The sequence below is a fragment of the Hakea prostrata genome, chromosome 8 (genome assembly GCF_041222555.1).
Source record: "Hakea prostrata isolate BN-2017 chromosome 8, UWA_Hpros_2, whole genome shotgun sequence".
Classification (NCBI taxonomy): Eukaryota; Viridiplantae; Streptophyta; class Magnoliopsida; order Proteales; family Proteaceae; genus Hakea; species Hakea prostrata.
The window spans coordinates 40,443,491-40,463,772 of record NC_142607.1 but is presented as its reverse complement, the minus strand read 5'-3'; the positions used below and the strand labels follow the sequence as shown (position 1 = coordinate 40,463,772).

At 38.5% G+C, this 20,282-nt stretch overlaps 2 protein-coding genes and 1 pseudogene across 4 annotated transcripts; all 3 read left to right on the top strand.

Annotated features, from left to right (window-relative positions):
- The first annotated feature begins 208 nt into the window (after nucleotides 1-208).
- On the top strand, nucleotides 209-12,158 carry LOC149007860 (vacuolar protein sorting-associated protein 36-like). 3 transcript variants are annotated; one of them, XM_089167379.1, is made up of 9 exons: nucleotides 209-984; nucleotides 10,079-10,282; nucleotides 10,387-10,480; nucleotides 10,565-10,622; nucleotides 10,811-10,880; nucleotides 11,059-11,194; nucleotides 11,270-11,354; nucleotides 11,781-11,834; nucleotides 11,944-12,158. In XM_089167379.1, the coding sequence occupies exons 1-9, from the start codon at nucleotides 367-369 to the stop codon at nucleotides 11,990-11,992; spliced, it is 1,368 nt and encodes a 455-aa protein (XP_089023505.1). In that variant the 5' UTR covers nucleotides 209-366; the 3' UTR covers nucleotides 11,993-12,158. The 3 variants fall into 3 exon arrangements, with proteins under 3 accessions (XP_089023505.1, XP_089023506.1, XP_089023507.1); XM_089167380.1 differs by having other exon boundaries at nucleotides 11,939-12,158; XM_089167381.1 differs by lacking the exon at nucleotides 11,944-12,158 and having other exon boundaries at nucleotides 11,781-11,838.
- A 1,410-nt stretch (nucleotides 12,159-13,568) lies between these two features.
- LOC149007859 (GDSL esterase/lipase 7-like) lies at nucleotides 13,569-15,753 on the top strand. Its single transcript, XM_089165626.1, has 5 exons — nucleotides 13,569-13,816; nucleotides 13,937-14,067; nucleotides 14,160-14,408; nucleotides 14,499-14,754; nucleotides 15,497-15,753. The coding sequence occupies exons 1-5, from the start codon at nucleotides 13,573-13,575 to the stop codon at nucleotides 15,751-15,753; spliced, it is 1,137 nt and encodes a 378-aa protein (XP_089021752.1). The 5' UTR covers nucleotides 13,569-13,572.
- Nucleotides 15,754-18,154: 2,401 nt separating this feature from the next.
- On the top strand, nucleotides 18,155-18,893 carry LOC149007858 (GDSL esterase/lipase 7-like; annotated as a pseudogene).
- The last annotated feature ends 1,389 nt before the right edge of the window (nucleotides 18,894-20,282 follow it).

Genomic DNA, 20,282 nt, shown 5'->3' with positions numbered 1-20,282 from the left:
ACACAATATATTAAATAACATGAGGAGTACTTTGGTCAATTCACATTTGAAATTTGAGGATATTAACGGTAAGTTAGTCTACTTGGGACCCACACGTAATATATTACAGACTTTATGATCTGCTGTTACCAATTTAAAAAACTCTTAAAATAAACTAAAAGTAGTTAATCATCTAATTTCCGAAAGTTTTGATACATTTCCACGTTTATGTGTTTATTGTTCTTCCGTAGTTTTGTGCATAACTCTCAGTCGAAGTCGATCCGTTCTCAGCTCTCTCTTTCAAATTCCCCGCGAAAAAAAAAAAAACTATCATCTGCAAATTCATACAACCAGGCGATGATTCAGTAGTTCTTTTCAGGCGATTCCATGGCCGCCGGAAAATGGCTACCACCGGCAGAACTTACTGACAGCGGCCGACCGGTTCTCCTTTCCGGCGAATTGGAACGCTCCACACTCTCTTCCGTCGACCTCGCATGTGAAGAAAACCCTAATTTCCCTCACTTGAAAACCGGGATTTTGATTCTGACCACACATCGGATTCTATGGATCGATGAAACGAAGAAGGAAGGTGCAGCATCGATCCCCCTTGGTGCTGTTACTCACATATTTTCACTAAAGAAATCGATTAAAACCATGTTTGGTAAACCTAAGGTTCGGTTTCAGGTATCTACCTTGGCGGACGGGCGAGTTGATGAGAAAGGATCGACATCGATGGTGATCACGCTTATTTTGAGAGGGAAGTCAGATCCTGAATCTTTCTACAATCGGTTTTGGGAGGTTTGGAAGTCGAAATCATGGGAGGTTGTGAATGTATCTGGAAGTTCTGAATCGAGGCTTGAGGGAAGTGGGGGTTCTATTGAAGGTTCTAGTGTAGTGAGGATGCCGGTTGTTGGTATTTCTGGGATTCTAAGGAAGGAGCAGGAGACTTGGGAGAATACTGATAAGAGCTTGCATGATGCTTTTCAGGATTTAAGTGCTCTCATGGTATGTATTTATCCGTAAATGGGGCTATAAGTTTCTGTTTTGCTTAGGGCTTTTGTTGCCATAACATTTGAACTTCTGCATATGTGGTTTTTTGCTGAAATATGGGAATGAGTGTTTCTTAGTTTTGTAATGAATGAAGACCAAACGATAGAAGTTGTGACTTTGACTTCTGTTTTACTCTCTTTTTACTTCGAAATTATGGCACTCTCTTTTTACTTCGAAATCTATGGCATTTTTAATATTGTAATCAAGACTAATTCGCATTAGACTAATTTGCTTTTTCCTTATTTAGTAGTGTCATTTTTCCATTAGCATGGGATGTCAACTTAAGTAGGTGTTACCAGAGTAGGAGGTGGGAGTACTGGTGTGGCAATGCATCAGCTATTGGAAGGACACCGGCGAGCACAGATGCTTTTGGGGTTACCTAGGGTTTTATGATTAGACTTTGATCATGTGCTTGTTAATTTTTATTTTAGTTGTGTATTTCAATGCGTTCACTTGAAAATCTCATAACCAAAAGGTTTAGAACTGCTTATGCAGAGGTAAATAAATTTCTGTCTGAGTTGGTAAATGACTTAGGTTAATGTCCATAGAGAAAGATTAACAGCTGAGTCTTTAGGATTGTATTCTGTTTAAAATGAGGTGTATGCGGTTGGTGAAGTTAACTTATCTTTTTGTATTTTTTTTCTTGGATTCTATTTTTGGAACCGTCTTTTTCTTTTATGGACTTCTGTTTTTACTAGTTTAGTTGAGTCACGTGATACCTGGACAACTCCATCTTGTTCCAGATTACTGTTTGTGATTTTAGGATGCTTGGTGGAGGAGATGCTTCCTGTGGTTCTAGTGTATAGCAATTGAGTTTATGCCGTTAGATAGCATTTGTAAATGTGGTAGTAAAGGTCCTATGGAACATTAAGGTTGAAGATTAATCTTTAAGTTAGTGTCAAAGAACTCTGGCTGTTTGACTATCAACCTTTAATTTGTAGGCTGCTTGGCTCTTATAAAAAGTTCAAATTATTAATTCTCTGAGGGTTAGTATGTGAGAATGCTGTGAATTGGGTAATTTTATCGGTAATGTGAACATGAAATTCTTTAAGAAATTTAAGTTTTCCATTCATCACGTTGCTTTCATATTGTTTAAGTTCAGTAGACTTATTACCATATGGATTTTAATCCAGAGTCCGGTAGATGCTCATTTACGTAGTGTTTATATTATATCTAGAAGCACTGAGTAGCTCCAATTGAATGAGACCCTAAACTTCCAAGATCTTTATGTCAAGCTTATCTCTAGGCCCAAAAACAAAGGATTTGGGTAATTTTGGATATTTTGGTTGGGGTGATCCCAAATGGGTTTGAACTAATGCTCTCTGAAACTCTGGTTCAGGCTGAGAGATTGTATTTGGTTCATGTGGTGTAGTGTTGGATGGGTTTGGAGGGTTTAGGGATTGCTTCAAGAAATATGACAACAGGTTTGGGGGTGAAAGCTTGAGATAATTTGGGGGCACCTGATGATGATAGAATGGGGTGAACTTGGATCCAGTCTAGCTCCAATTGAGATAGGATTCTTGAGATGGTTAGAGGGACCCAATGATGATGATTGGGATGAAACTTGGGTTCAGTCTAGGGCTATTTGCTTAGGAGATGCTCGCCAAGTTTTATTTGGATGCTGGAATGTAAAGTTATAATTAATCTTGATTGTGGAGGGAAAAAGGGATGCCAAAATCAAGAATTGGCGAGTCTTCAGTATGTTTAATTGTTTGGGGCTGCAGAGGGGATCAAAGGTGAGTGGTATGGTGGTCGTATGATGGCTGGAAGATTGTGGTGGATTAGGGGTGTAAATGGATAACCAAAATTCGTTTCCGAATTCGCATTCACATCTGTTTAGGGGTATCCGAATCCGTCCGATTACTAATAGGATGCAAATATGGTATACCCCTTTCTTACCGATTATTATCCGTCCAATAAAATTATCCTTTTAAGTCACTTATTTAAATTTATTTTTCTTATTTTTATAAAAAAATTTACTTGAGATATATGATTATTTTTCTAGATTTTTTACGAAAATAGCTAGACTTTCGCCCAAACCATCACCCTTCTATTAAGTCTGGCCCTCCCCAACACCAAACCAATAAATTGAATGACCTTCCCCCACCAAAACACCAGTGTCCTTCGAACTAGACCACCCCAACCCCTTCTTCCACTTCCTTTCCCAGTGAACCTATGCTGATTAACCAAGTGGAAAATCTTCATTTTTTCCCCTTCTAAGTTCTACCCTAACTCAGACTCCTCCATTGACCCAAATCTCTTTGAAACTCTATCTCCCCTGCATTCCCCTTTGTGTGAGACTCCCATTTTAACCCCTCATGCTTGGCCCATTGTGTCCCCTCCCCCCTCTCCTGCGGCTACCATTACCCACAACAACAAACTTGAAGCCTCTCTCTCATCCCATTAATAGTTATGTCCAATATCATCACATATGGAATGTTAGAGGATTAAATACCCTCTCCAAACAAGCCGATGTTATGTTTGCCATTCGTGATGCAAAAGCCTCCATATGTGCCATCTTTGAAACCCACATTCATAACGACAACGCCCTTCGGATTGCCAAGTCTATAGCTCCCTCTTGGTCCTTCCTCTCTAATTCTAATCTTGCCCCCAATGATCGCATTTGGATCCTTTGGGACCCCTCAAAATTCCATCTCAATCTTCTCTCCTCTTCCTCTCAGCTTATGCATCTTTGACTCTCTTCTCACATCTCGCCCTCTACCATGTTCCTCACTATTTTTTATGGTTGTAACCGATCTTCCGATCAATCCCCTCTCTGGGATGATCTCTGCTCTCTTGCTCCTTCCACTGAGGGATTCCCCTGGGGAATCAGGGGCGATTTCAATATTGTTTGGTTCTCTCACGAAAGAGTGGGTGGGAATCTTCTGGACCAGGCGGCTTTGAATGACTTTAATTCATGCCTAGAGGATACGAGCCTCTCTAATCTTCGTTGGTCTGGCCATCTTCTTACTTGGCAGAATTGCAGGATTGGAGATGCCTGTATTGCTTCCAAGCTTGATCGCTTTGTGGTCAACAAGTCTTGGCTTTCTACCTTCCCTACTTCCCATGCCTCCTTCCCCCCTCCTAGCCTCTCGGATCATTCCCCTTTCATCCTCCATATTTCGACCCTCCCTCCTCCGACCCCAAGCCCTTCAAATTCTTCGATATGTGGGCCTCTAGCCCTTCTTTCCTCCCCACCATCTCTATGGCATGGAATCAGCTGGTTCACTGCAATTCTCTCCCCCTCATTGCTTTCGCCTGAAAGTTGAGAAACAATAAGGTCACCCTTCGTTCTTGAAACTCCTCCACCTTCGGCAATATCTCATCAAAAGTTTCTTCCTGTCGTTGTGATCTCTCTAGGATCCAACACCTTCTCCAAGGCAACCCCTCTGACCCCTCCCTTGCTGAGGAAGAAAGATCTCTCTCCCTCTCCCTCTCCTCTCTCTCCTCTTAGGAGGAAAGCTTCCTTCGACAGAATGCAAGAATCAAGTGGCTTGACCTTGGGGATGCCAACACCACCTATTTTCATCGTTCCCTTAAAGGTTGCATGAATTTCAACTCCATTCCCTGTCTCCTTTCTAGGAATGGCACCTGGATCACTGATCTTCCCAGTATCAGGTCAGAGATTGTTTCTTTCTTTTCCAACCTTCTTGCCCCGTCCTCCCTCCCCTCCCGGCTTCCCCTTCCCTCCTCTCTCCTCAACAAAATTTGTCCCTCCTTTAGCTTTATCTTCTCTCCACTCCATTCCTTCCCATGAAGAAATTCTTTCCGCCATCCACTCCCACAAAGCCAATTGTTCCCCTGGTCCAGATGGATTTAGCATGGGATTCTTCCTGACTTCTTGGGACCTCATTAAGGATGATCTCGTCCATGCCATCTATAGCTTTTTCCTCAATCCTTACCAACTCTCCTCCATCAACCAAACTTTCCTTTGCCTTATTCCTAAAAAGCTCGGGGCCTCTTCTCTCTCTGGCCTCCGCACTATCTCCCTCTACAATGTCATTTACAAATTCATCTCTAAAATCCTTGCCAATAAAAAAGGTCATTCCATTGCTTGTGAGCTCCCACCAATCTGCCTTCATTTTGGGCCGTAGCATCTCGGACAACATCCTCCTTTGTGTGGAAATTGTTCGAGGATTCGATAAGTCTTCCCACTCTCTTGCTGTCCTCTTGAAAGTGGACCTTCATAAAGCCTTTGATTCTATCCGATGGGAGTATGGGACTTCATTAGCAAGGTTCTCTTGGCCATGGATTTCCCCCCTTCCTTTGTCCACTGGATGGAGGTATGCATCTCCACCCCCCACTTCTCCATCATCACCAATGGCTCTCCCACCGGATACTTCCCCTCTCGAGTAGGAATCCGTCAAGGCTGTCCCCTCTCCCCTTGTTCACTCTAGGGCTCGAGGTCCTCTCCCGCATCCTCTAATCCAAAATGATCAACACCTAATCTCTCCTACCCCTAAGTGTAGATCCTCTAATCTCACCCACCTTGCTTTTGCTGACGATCTCATGATCTTCTCCAAAGCTGACCACCTCTCCATCTCTTCCATTCTCTCCTGTCTCTCCTCCTTCGAAGCTCTCTCTGGTCTTTGTGTCAATCTGAACAAATATACTCCCTCCTTCAGCTCTCGGGATTCAATCCTAGGTCCTTTCCTGTGACCTATCTTGGCTTGCCCCTTATTCCTGGTAGGCTCACTTGCCACCACCGTTCCCCTATGCTCTATCACATCAGGAAAAACCTCCAACTTTGGAAGGGGAAGCTCTTATCCTTTGTGGGTAGGGTGGTGCTCATCCAATCCGTCCTCCAATCTTCATATCTCTATTAGAGTAGCATTTTCTCCATTCCCAAATCCATCATCCGGTCCATGGAAGCTCTCTTTTGTGCTTTTCTCTGGAAAGGTCAATAATCCTCCCGCTTCCTCCATCCTGTTTCTTAGGCTGCAGTCTACGGTCCCAAATCTGAGGGCCGCCTAGGTATTCGTCATATCCTTGACGTTAACCTAGCTTGTCTCCTTAAGCTCATTTGGAAGATTGCTTCTTAGCATGATTCTATTTGGGTTTCTTGCGTCTATTCTTACATCCTCAGGCACGACTTTGTTTGGACAGTTGCGTGTCCCTCAAATCCATCTTGGATTTGGAGGAAGATCTTGCTCCTTCGGCCTAGAGCTCTCTTTGCAATCTCTATACAATTTTCTTAAGGATCCTCCACTCTTTTTTGGCTGGACCCCTGGCATCCTTTGGGCATTCTCTACACCCTTCTTGGCCCTCGTACGGTGTATGATTCCCGTATCCCCAAATCCTCCACCCTTGATACCTTCATCATTAATGGGTCCTAGTCCCCCCCTCCCCCACCCTTTAGATCCCTTCTCCAACTAAATCCTTTACCGCTTCCTCCGCATGGAACCTTATCCGCTCCCCAAACCCCCCGGCCCCCTAGTCCCCCTTAGTTTGGTTTAAAGGCAACATCCCCCGTCATGCCCTCACCCTTTGGAGAGCCCTCAACCATGCCCTTCCAATCTAGTCCTTCCTTATTAGCCTCCACATCCCTGCTAACCCTAACTGTTCCTTTTGTTGGAATGGTTTTGAGGACATAGACCACTTTTTCTTCTCTTGTCCCCTTACTCGTCCCCTTTGGGAAGAGTTATTGCTTCCATTTGGCCTCGCTTGAGACGTTCATTTGGGTTTATTCGTGATTGACCTTGGTTCTTGAGGAACTTTGCCGGACACTCCATTTGCGACCATATAGGCAAGCTAGTCTTTAGTGCCACCATACACCACATTTGGTGGGTGCATAACCTTAGAAGATGGACTTCCAAATCTCGATTTATATATTTGAGTTGGAAAGCCATCTATTTTGATGTGTCTTCTAGATGCCCTCCTCTCCCCATCCCCCTATTGATGATAACCCCAAGAATAGGTTCATTGTTAGCACCTGGGGGCTCAGTTGCTCTTTTATTTCCCCCCCTTGAGTGTTGCTCCCTCTTGCGAGTTCTCCCTCCCCCCTTCCCTCTTATTCATTTCGCTTTGTTTTCTTCTTTGCTTTAATATAATTATTCATTCATCCAAAAAAAAAAAATTTTGCTAAATTCTTAAATTTTAAACTTAGCCCTCAAAAATAAAATGGTAAAGATGTAAACAAGTAGTCAAAAACTTGTACTCAATCTATATTCATGTCCATTTAAAAGAATCTACTTAAGAAAATAACTATCCGATTATCATTCGAATCCGACTGAATCTGTCCAAAAACCGATAGGATATTATCCGAATCCGTCTGAATATAATAGGATGCGGATATGGTATTACCACTATCCGATCCGAATCTGGTCCATTTACACCCCTATGGTGGATGGGTGTGTGGAGTTAATGATGTCATCGTTTGTGGTGTGAATGTGGGAACTGAACCTGTTCGGGATTTCAAACAGAAATTAAAGGGGAATGAGAAGGGGGAAAGGGGGGGGGGGCTTGGAGGTGCTTGAACCGGGTGGAGTCGGTGTTGTATAAGGCTGTCCTCTCAGCCAAAGCAAGAACTGAGGCTTGACTGCACCTCGAACCTTAATGTTCTTCAATCTTGGACTCTCCAAATTGAACAAACAGACATAGCATCAACACTAGTAAGAGATTCTCAAATTGAGAAGACTTTACTGATGATCTGAAATTGGGTGCCTTTCCCATTGTGCAGAGGGACTTTACTGTTCTTCAATAAGGACATTTTTGAGTAGTGGGACTCTTTATACATAACTAGCTGAATTCTAATATGAACAGAACTCCAAAGTAAACTCTAACAGAAAATATGAAGTAATTGCTTTAGACATGGAAATAAAAATACTAACTGTAAAAGGTCTTTGCAACTTAGACCTATACATGAACTGGGGCCCACTTCATGGCCCCTTTAATGATTTTAAAAGCTAATTAAAGATTTGCTAAAATAACCCTCAAATTGGGCAGCACTACAAAACTGCCACCGCCCAATCGAACTAAGCATTAAAAAAAAATGATGCTGGGAAGCAATGTTAGGAACTTATTCTAGTTTTGACCTTCCATTTGGTGTAGGAAGGGCTTGGTTCCTGTATCAATCACTTTGCCATAGTATTACTGTTTTCAGTGTATTCTAATGGTAATGGATATTTGTGTTGACATATTGGTGTCCAACAATTCTACCTGGCTTCTGGTGATGAAACTATCGTAGAGATGTGGTATATGGGATTATTTATGCATTTGTAAGTGTTATAAGTTCTATGCAATCCCAAGCGTACACACATCAAACTGGAATTCAGCTGATCAAATGGAGGCCATTCCATATGTAATGAGCAAGGTGTTGCCAAAGCTTGTGGAGTAGCATTGGAAAACTTCATCAACTCTCACATCCAAATGGTTGAAGATTTCTAGACTTGGAAGCATTATTGTGAATTCAAGCTTCATACACATAACACCCTGTACTTTGATTTGAGAATCTTGTATAATTCTATATGCATCTCTTCCCTGCCTAAAACGCTCACAAGTAAGTCAATATGAATCATAAGTGGAACAATACCCCAGATTAGGAGGTTGGCCTAGTGACATAAAAGGAGCTTGGACCTTGGTCCTCTGTCTCACGGATGATAGTGACAGGGACAAGCATTTGAACCAAGGAGAGTGTTAATAAAAACTTTGAGGTTCTCTATCTGAAGTATGTACATGAGCTGTCATGGTTGTCCGCAGGACATGCCTGATGGCTGCGGTAACTCACAGCCGCCCAAGCCAAAAGTTGTTTTAACTTGTGACAATTTGGCTGACAGCTGTCCAAGCCATGAGGCATTTTGACTTGTTACAACTTATCTTTGTAGGGTTATTATTGTGGTACTCCTTCCTAAAGACTGCTGTCCTTGTTTGTCAACTTTGTCCTAGACAAATAGAATTACTAAGGTGATCATTGAGTACACCCCCAAAAAGAAGTCACTCTTGAAGGTTGACAGTGAGGCATTTCGAGAACCATATTTGTAGGTTTTAATGCTACCAAGTAATGCGATTGAGATAAGGAAATCCTCTGGAGTGTTAGTATCTCTTTAGGAGCCGACATAGGCATGTTTTTTACACCATATATCTAATTTTTGCTTTTTATTCCCTTCTCTTATTACTTAGTTCTTTACTGCACGTGGTCAAACTTGCATTAGCTTTTGCATTTTGTTAGAAAAGTTTCTATGCAATAGTCTTTGCTCATGTTTTTCCAAATTTCAAACCTTCTTGAGCCGCCCATGGATCCCACAATTTGTAATTATGGAAACACTTAGGCTTTGTTTGGTTGGATGTTAGTGTCCTAAGTAATATGGTTCAAGATGAGCAGCCCAACTGCGTCATAGAAAACAGTACTATGTCATATAGCAGTTGAAAAACGAAGTAAAATATTCATTTTTATATATGCTTATATGAAGATTACTAGTTTACAAAAACATAAAGTTGAAGGAATTAGTCGGAAATTTCATTTTTGGATTTGTTTTAAACATTTTTAATCTAACCTGACAGAGCCTCAACAAAAGTTACTGAAAAAGATCACTGATGTTCTACAATAATGGACCATAGATCTATTGAGAACGTCACAAGTGATGTACTACGATAATGGACCATAGATTTACCGAGAAAACATCCTTCTGTGCTTATACCCTAGATGAGATGAAAACTTTCTCCAAACAAGAAAAACTATTTTTCTTGCTTCTCATTTTGTGCTTCTGTCTCTTGCATTAACTTTTGAACTTGGATTTTGGAGTTACATTTCTTAGATTTCAGCATCCTATCCTTTGGATCTGTTATAGTACTTAAAAGTCCATTCATTTTTGTATGTCATTGTCCATGTTTACTGTAAGGCCTTTAGTAATATCATGGAACTTTTATCGATTTTTTTAAAAAAAATCTGACACACTTCTGTCACTTTGTCATTATTTTTATTGCCGAAAGTAGGATTCTATGCCATACTAAGTGTTTATGGAATTGTCAGATACATCATTCACTCTATTTTTCTCCATTGCTTCTCCTTGCTTTTAACAGATTATCTGTTTATATGTATACGATTTTTCAGAGTAAGGCCAAAGAGATGGTGATGCTAGCAGAGAAAATGAGGTTGAAGCTCTTATCTGGCTCAAATAGCCAAGCAAATGCAGCTAATGATGAGGAAATAGGTTCTAAGCAAGATATGCAAGATTGGTTGTTGAGTGTTGGTATTGTGTCTCCAGTTACAAAAGATTCTGCTGGTGCTCAATATCATCAGCAGCTTTCACGTCAGGTCATTCTTTGGTTTCTTCTCTATTTTCTGTTTCCTATTTCCTTCTTTCTTCCCTCAACACTATCCCCCATCACAAAGAAAGAAACCAACAGACCTGCTTACAGTTGGCAGATTTTGTCAAGATACCCTTGGAAAGAGGTGGAGGTATGATTGCTGTAGTAGATGTCTACTGTCTCTTCAATCGTGCTCGAGGAACAGGTATTTGTCTTGATGTATCTTTATTCATGTTGCTGCTTGTAACATTTAAGTGATTTGTGATTGTTATTTCTGCCTTTCTTGTAGAATTGATTTCACCGGAGGACTTATTACAAGCCTGTGCTCTATGGGAGAAAATTGATGTGTATGTATAACTCAATCTTCTTCAGTCTTTCAGTCATTTGATCAAGTCTTTTAGATGTTTGAAAATAAATTCTTTGTTGGCTTCCCTATTTAACAGTTCTAAATTGTCCACTTCGTGCAAGTTCTCTTCATTTGCTTATAAGTGTGCACTTGTGGCCCTTAATTTTCATAATCTGTTTTGTTCAACAGTTCTGTAATCCTTAGGAAGTTTGAGAGTGGAGTCATGGTCATCCAGAATAAGTCCCACAGTGATGAGGAGGTACGGTTTATTATCTTGAACCTGTTCTTTATTCTTGCTTTTTATTTCTGATGATTGTCACCATCCACAGACCATTGTGCATGCATGTGATCTGGTGCCTTTTATTGTCATATTTTGACAGCTGTACTTGGTACCCTTCAAAGGCATGACCTGGTAATGAAGTTTATATGCCTTGCAGGTTTTTGCTAGAATTAAGTCTCTTGCTCTAAAACCCAGTGCCCTCTGGACTGGCATAAGTCCAAGTGATGCTGCAATTACACTGGGCATTGCTCCAGCACTAGCCAAGGAGCATTTGTTGAATGCTGAAAGCCAAGGTACTATTTTCCATTTTATTGTGTGATAAATTGTTTACATTTGCATAACTTCTTATATTTTGCTACTATCTGCAGGTTTACTATGCCGAGACATCAGCCCTGAGGGCTTCCGGTTTTTCATTAATGTGTTCAAGGATATTGATCCAAATAATATGCACTCGTAAGTAACAAATCTGTGTACCTCATTCTATTGATTTGCAATTTTCTCTATGCAAAATGATATTTTCATCTGGACCCCTTGCGGTTTAACAAAAATCAGATACTCTGTCAATTTTTTATATCTTTTCATTGATTCCTCCTAAAGATTTCATTGCAATTGGAATTTGGTTATTCATGACGGGACCAAAATGTCATCTGCTTCTCTTCTCAAGACAAATTATAATAAAGGTATTTATGTAGTGGGAAATGGGACAAGATATGGCTTTGCTTCCTCAAAAAGAACATTGGGATTTATATGTGCACATTTTGTGTGACAGACTTAGGGCCAGAATAGAGTCCAACTTGCAGTTTGATGTGGTTGCTACTTGAAGCTATCTATTTAATATAAGTAGTTGTGTTGAGCTGATGAATGGTGGTCTTATGGTAGGGTAAAAGAGCATGGGATATATAGCACTTGGACATCTGCCATTCCTGCTTCTGGGTAAGACATGATTATTCTTGCCCTGAAACGATGGTTGTTTTATCAGCAGTGGCAATTGGAATATTATTTTTTTTCCTTTCTAAATTTTGTCTTATTTTTGTTAGGTAAGCATTTTTGAAACCATAACCTCGAGATTGGAGATTGGATATCAAGCATGAACACCAAAGTTGCTGAATTCTAACCTGCAGTTGATGGACCTGGTTTTGGAATCCATTTTGCTTCTGTTGTGATGTAAAGCCAATTTTTATGTGGTATATATCACAATTTTGTCTTATCCTTGATGTAAACTAAATTGAGCTGTATATTATAAAATGGTGCAAACAAGAGGCCAAGACTCATCATCATATTGAATGGTAAGTTCTGTTGCGGAAAGCATTGGAACAATTGATGGAGAATGGAGCTAGAACCCGGCGGTCATTTGCAGCTCGACATTTAGAGTTTGAAGCAGCTTCTTTTTCAGTTTTGATGAAGCTCCTTATATAGGGGATGTATTATATATGCCGTCCGTCTGTGAGTCGAACTCATAACCTCTTTACTAAAAAGTATGAGTTTTTACTACTCTACCAACCTTGCATTAGCTAAGTATGAGTTTTATATAGAGGAGATGAGCTTTGCATTGTTCAAAGTTTCATATAGCTTATTTCCTTATTTACATGCTAAACTAAGTGATGTTTCACTGAACATCGGGCAAGGCTATCAGATCAGATCCAGACTGGTTGGTCATTTGGAAATTGCTCCAGGCTGAAGCTTTACATATTTTGATTGATTTTATCAAGGGAGTTTAGGGGATGGAAGGGAAAATTTTATGCTTAAAAACTTCCGATAATCATGAGGGAGAAGAGAGAAAGGAGTGCAAAAGTGTAATGAAACTAAGCAAGTGTTGAAATTTGTGTAACAGTATTTATTTAAAATGCAATATCATGCATGTAACATGGTTCTCAAAAGAGAGAGAAAGGAAATACTAGAGGTTAGGTAACTAGGATGCAAGAGTTGTGTGAAATGCAAAACAGGGAAGAGAAGTGTGAAGGGAAGAAATGGTGAGATACCACGATTTCTATTCATTTGTTTAATGAAAATCCTTCTCATGTCAACTACTCAAATCAGTTGATCTCCATCTGCTCCTACCTATGACCATTAACAATCTAGTGTTGTGGGCTTCATTACTGCACACTCGTGTTGTATCATAAACAATGAAACATAACATAGCTATGCCTTCGATGAAGGATCGTTTTTATAAATCTTATGAGCTTAGGCTCTACCCAGAAGAAAAACTGCTCCCTAAATATGTTCATTTACTCTAGATTTTTGTATTGACCAAAAAAAAAAAAACTCTAGATTTTTGTCAATTCTTAAAGTTAGCTAAATAAAAAACAAATATATACTTGCCCTTTATAAAATGAGACTTTCTATAACATGATAGGGTATCGAGTTTCACCATTTGGGTAATAAGAAATTTTGTAAATGGTGGAACTTAGGATTCAAATTAGTTGCAGCTATGGATGTATGGGCCATCCTTCAGCCGAATAAGGATGGCGTGCCAAGTGTCTTTAGGTAACTTAGTTTAATCCCACATCTTGTGGCTGCAGACGAATATTCCAATCAAAATCAATTTATTGATCATTCAACTTTTTGAACTTTTGAGCCATGATATGAACATTGAAAGTCATCTTAGATCCATGAATAGAAATAAATAAGGAAGAGAAATTGGCAAAGTCTTGGTAGAATGCAATATCAAAACATGGCTAAGACTTCATCCATATCCCTTCTCTCGCTTTGTTTACATGCTGTCTATATCTTCCAGGCAAACTGCTCAAATACCCTTGTACCAGCTTTGTACGTATTTGGAGACTCTTCTGTTGATAGTGGCAACAATAATCTTCTTCCCACAATTGCCAAAGTAGACTTTAAACCATATGGCATAGACTTCCCAAATGGTCCAACAGGAAGATTCACCAATGGCAGGACTTCTGTAGATTTTATAGGTAACTGGAAGAAGAGCTTTATGGTTCATGCAAGTTTCATTAGTTACTTCCCTTCACCCTCTTCTACTGAAATTTTTGCAGATCTTATTGATTTGTTTCTTTTGTGATCTTTAATGGCAGCTGAGTTTCTTGGGTTACCCTTTGTTCCTCCATATAATGGTCTTTCAGAGGCTCAGAAGAGCGAAATAGTCACCGGAATCAATTATGCTTCAGGAACGGCTGGCATCCTTCTTGAAACAGGATCTGCACTGGTATGGACCTTAAATTTACAAGCATATTTGAATGTTTTCATAACATTTTAAGGAGATTCTTGAACTTCTCACATAATGGGTTTGTTATGCAGGGAAAGAATGTAGCCCTAGAGGTACAAATTCAGTTGTTCAAAGAAACAGTTAACCATTACTTGCCAAGGAACTTCAGATCCCAAAATGAGCTCTTACAGTACTTATCAAGATCCATTTTTGTAGTATTCATCGGAACCAATGACTATGGCTGCAACTATCTTCAACCAGCACTATATAACACTAGTCTCCTATATAACCCAGAGCAATATGCAGGCATTCTCTTAAAAGAACTGAGGCAGCATTTACAGGTGACTGAAACAGCTTGATCAACCTTCTTCAACTGATTATAAGTTTATCTATTTGACAAATTTAATCTCAGTTTTGGAATACAATTGCAGGGCCTTTATAATCTGGGAGCAAGAAAATTTTTGGTATTCAACCTTCCTCCAATTGGGTGTGCTCCAGCCATAGTAAAAATGAAGAATGTTACAAGGGGATGTGCCCATGATATAAACAAGCTGATATCCCCCTACAACAAAGGCTTTCCCAGCATGTTACAAGAGCTGAGAACTAGTCTTCATGGCTCTACTTTTGTGCTGGGAGATGTTGGTTTTCTTGCAAGCTATTTATTGGACCAAAATCCTTCTATAAATGGTGAGATTTCACGACTTGATTCATTTTTGTAAAAGATGATCCTTTTGAATCACGCTATTCAAATCAATTGATCTAAATCTCCCTATTTATGATCATTAGTGTTATGTTGTAACCCAAATTCTCGTACCTGAATTTGAAAAGGAACATAAACCGACAAATTTTGGGGGATGACCTAAATTACCTAATTTGGGAGACTTGTGATGGAAGTAGAGGACCTATCTAGGCCCAAGCCTGGAGCCCATGACTAATCTAGGTTCATTGTGGGGGAGTAGCCCCCTCTATATGGGAATGTGCTTCTATCACGACATGCTCTGGTCCCAGGTGTCTTCCTCTGGTCTTCTAGCATTAGAAGAAGTCGTGTCCGTCCCAGACATCTGCAACGTCCTCCCACGCCTTTTTCTTTTTAGTATGGGACAAACTAAAGGAAAAGACTTACCCATTCAGTGACTTTCGACTAACAAGACACCCGATGGATCGACCTATTTACCCAATCAAAATCTATTAGTATGTACCCTATATTCGCCTACGAGGTCATCAAAGGTATGAGATTTTTCTCCTCAGGGTTTTTTGTGGGAGTTCTTGTAACACCTTTTTTTTCTTCTTCTACATAGTGGAAGGTTCTTTTCTTCATATGTAAGACGTAGTACATCGTTTCGTTGTATGAACCAAGCTAAATCTCTGTGTTTTTTTTGTTTTGTTTTCATTTCTATTATGTATCATTCTAATAAATGTATTATTGCAGGTCTCATTACTGCAGATCCATGTTGTATCACAAACAATGTGACCTACCTTTGCCATGAAGATGAATCACCTTGTGTGGATAGGGATACTCATATCTTCTGGGATGCAGTTCATCCAACACAAATGATTTACTTTCTACTTGCATTTGGTTGCTTCTATGCTCCATTTCCATGTACCCCAATAAATGTTTTGGAACTTGCACTGAAACAACAAGAAGCAGACACAGCTTCTGATCAGCAAAGTCATTCTTCATCTTAAATTATTCATTAGTTTAGAAGATATGTAATTATCACTGTATACTGTTAATGGGATCAATTTCAACAAAATAAAGTAGGTGATATTATTATCACAAGGCTAACCATTCTCTTGGTGCAACTTAGAGAGAGATTTGAAAGCAACAATGGAAATGCGTGTGAGACTCTTAGAGAGGACCACGTTTGCGAGATTTGAAAGCAACAATATTTGTGATGAAAGCGCAGAAAGGGAAGAAATAAAGACTCTATCAAAGAGTGTGGCATATGTTAGTATTTTCTTGAGTCTCTCTACATCCCATATAAAATGTCATCTCTATCTTGATGTTCAAAGAAGAGATGGAGACATGGGTTACCCTTCTTGACAAGCATGTAAGAGTTTTTGTCAAAGTATATTTTTTTTTTATAGTTAATCATAACATATATGAAAGAATGAAAAATGACTTCACATTAAAAATGACTTCACATTAATCCTTTATAAAATACTAAAAGAGCTTGGCTGGTTCTATATCTGGTGATGGCTGCCGACCTAATGCGCCAACTCTCTTCCTTAACACGATTTGATATTAGAGTCAAAAATTGGCATAATTAATATTATATTTGATATTAAATTTGACCACTTGGTTACTAAAAAATAAAATATTTATAATTAAATGTCAGACTTATTTTCTTCTTCAGAAATGCAGTCATGACATAGCCAAAAGTCAAATTTTTCTACCATTTAAATCTTTGGATTTCACGTTTGCGAGTCATTTTACGGTTTTTGGAGCTATAGTTTTTGTTGAGAACGCACAGATTAAGAAGGAAGAAAAATGTCTATTTACGAAAAGAGTTTCATATAATATGCCCATATACATAACAAGACTTTCAGTGGTCCTTATGTAGGCACCTTCTTCTAATATATGATAGAGAGATGTGGGGAGAGCAAAGGAATAGCCTGTGACGAAAGTATATAAAGAAAGAAAGAATTTAAGTGAACATAGGAAAAAGAGCATATTTCTTCGAGTCTCTCTCTAGTCTCTCCACGTCTTATATGAAATGACATCTCTATACCTGCCTTGACGAAGAAATAAAGACATGAGTTATATCCCTAGAAAAACATTTCTTATTTCTCTAAATATATTAAATGAGAGAAGAAATTTTGACTAAGTAATTTTTTTGATAAAAGTTAATATTTTTCTAACTTAATCATCAAGTATGTCAAATAATCAGAAACCAATTCACACTTGTTCTTTATAAAATACTAGAAGGATCTGGATAGGTCTATTTCTGGTGTCAACTGCCGTCTTAATGCAGACTCTCCTTATTTATTTGGACTTAAGACCAGTAGTAAGCACTGATGAAAAATTTTCTTACATAAAAATAATGTTTCTTATAATACAATATGATATTGAGTTTGACCATTTGGTTAATAAGAAAATGAAATATTTGTAAATAAATTTCAAACTTCTTTTTTTTCCCCAAAAATGCTTATCCATTACCACTTGGTTAATTAAAAAAATGAATCATATGTAAATAAATGTCAAACTTCTTCTTTTTTTTAACTTAAAAAAACTTCCAACTGCATAAGGTGCATTACCAGAAATTCAGGTATAGATTTTTGAAAATTATAAATTCCATGATTGAGTCATCAGATTTCGCTTGGCATCCATTTTCCTTTGATTTTAATCAGTAAATAAAGATTACTTGTAAAATATATTATCATTACATATGATATAAAGTTTATATAATCTATGTAATTACGTGGGTAAGGTTTCCTTTTTCCTGCTTTAAAAATTTTCACTTGACTTTCCTTTACATTCCTAAAGGAACAATGCTTGCAGATGAAGCATGGGGAGATTTGAGAAAGTAGAGCAAAGTGTCATGAACAACAGGTGTCGAAATTTGTGTAACAGTGTTTATTTAAAATGCAATATCATGCATGTAAGATGGGCTCAAAAGACTGAGATAGGAAATACTACCCAAGAGGTTCTTGGGATGCAACAGTTCTGTGAAATGCAAAACGGGGAAGAGATGTGTGAAGTGAAAAAAAAGGGTGAAATACTATGATTTCTATTCATTTGTTTCATGAAAATCCTTCTCATGTCAACTACTGTCAAGTACTCAAATCGGTTGATCTCCAATTTTTAAAGTTATTAAAAAAAAAAAAAAAACATATTTGTTCTTTATAAAAATAATATTTCTTATGATATAATAGGATATCAAGTTTGACCATTTTGTTAATAAGAAATTTGTAAATGCTGAAACTTTTATATATATATGAGATATTACATGCTGTCCGTCCGTAAGGGTCAAATCCATGACTTTTCTAGTGAGAAGTATGGATCTTACTACTCTAACAATCCTGCATTGGTAAATGCTGAAACCTTTTTCTTGTGAAGAAGGAATCAAATAATCTATAGCTATAGATGTGTGGGCCATACTTCAGCCGAGCAAGGACGGTGTGCCAAGTGTCTTGAAATAATCACATATCATTGGGTGATTTAGATTTTCAAATCTAAACTTAATTTAATTCAAAGAATGGGATTGTTATGTAGGGAAAGAATGTAGCCCTAGATGTGCAAATTGAGTTGTTCAAAGAAACATTTAACCATTACTCGCCAAGGAACTTCAAAACAAAAAATGAGCTCTTACAGTACTTAACATGATCCATTGTTGTAGTGTTCGTTGGAAGCATTGACCATGCCTGCAACTATCTTCAACCAGCACAATACAACACTAGTCTCCTATATATCCCAGAGCAAATTTGCAGGTATTCTCTTAAAAGAACTGAGACAACATTTGCAGGTGACTGAAACAACTTGATTAACCTTCTTCTACTGATTATAAGTATATCTATTTTACAAATTTAATCTCAGTTCTGGTTATACAATTGCAGGGCCTTTATAATCTGGGAGCAAGGAAAATTTTCGTATTCAACCTTCTTGCAATTGGGTGTGCTTCAGCCATAGTAGAAATGAACAATGTTACAAGTGGATGTGCCCATGATATAAACAAGCTGATAGCCCCCTACAACAAGGGCTTTCCCAATATGTTGCAAGAGCTGAGAATTAGTCTTCATGGCCCTACTTTTGTGCTGGGAGATATTAGTTTCTTGCAGGCTATTTATTGGACCAAAATCCTTCTATAAATGGTGATATTTCATGACTTTGATTCATTTTTTGTGAAAGAAAATCTTTTTCAAATTACGGTATTCAAATCAATGGATCTAAATCTCTCTATTTATATTGCTATTGTGTTATGTACATTGTAACCCAAATTCCGTACCTCGTACCTAAATTGTTAGATGGACATACACTGACAAATTTTGGTAGGTGACCTGAATGATCCAAGTTGGGAGATCTGTGAAGGAAGTATATGGCCTATCTAGGCCCAATCCTAGAGCCCATGACTAATCTCGGTTTATTGTGGGAGAGTAGCCCCCTCGGTACATACAAGACACCCGATGGATCGAACTATTTACCTAATTAAAATATATAAGTATGTAATCTATGTTCGCCTACGAGGTCATTGAGAGGTTCGAGATTTTTCTCCTTATGGTTTTTTGTGGGAGTTCTAGTAACGCCATTCTTTTCTTCATCCATGGATGTAGCACATCGTATTGTTGTGTGAACCACGTTAAATCTCTGTAATCTTTTTATTTTGTTTTTATTTCTATTAGTGATTTCTATGTAGTCGTTCTAATAATTAGCAATGTATTATTGCAGGTTTCATTAATGCAGATCCATGTAGTGTCACAAACAATGTAACCTAACTTTGTCTTGAAGATGAATCACCTTGCATGGATAGGGATGTTCATATCTTCTGGGATGGAGTTCATATGATTTACTTGCTACTTCTATTTAGTTGCTTCTATGGTCCATTTCCATGTGCTCCAATAAATGTTCATGTGTTGTAACTTGCACTGAAACAAGAAGTTGCATGTCTTCATCTTAAATTATTCATTATTCTAGAAGATATATAATTATCATTGTATACTGTTAATGATATTATTATCACAACGACGCTAACCATTCTCTTGGTGCAACTTAGAAAGAGAGAGAGGGAGACGTTTGAGAGATTTGAAAGCAACGTTTCTCCCTATGTTTATGCCTCTTGGTTCAACTTAGAGGGGGAGAAGAAGTTTGAGAGATTTGAAAGCAATGTTTCTCCCTATGGTTATGCGTGTGAGAGAGAGAGACTCTCTATGGATTTGAAAACTACAACAATATTACGTTTCTCCCTATGGATATACGTGTGAGACTCTGAGAGAGGATCACGTTTATGAGATCTGAAAGAGGTAAGGGCCATTGGGGGGAAGACAAAGTTGCATGAGTGGGGAGGAGAGAAGAGTAGGAAAGAACACGAGAAAAGTATGGGATCAAAAAAATGTGTTAAAAGTGAGAACAAAGGACATGCAGAAGGGAAAGTGAGGGAAGAACCTGTGATAAAAGCAAAGAAAGAGAGAATTTATGTGAATATAAAAATTTAAAAAGCCTATCTAGGAGTGAGGTTTATATTAAAATTTTCTCAAGTTGCTTTCTCCACACATTAGAT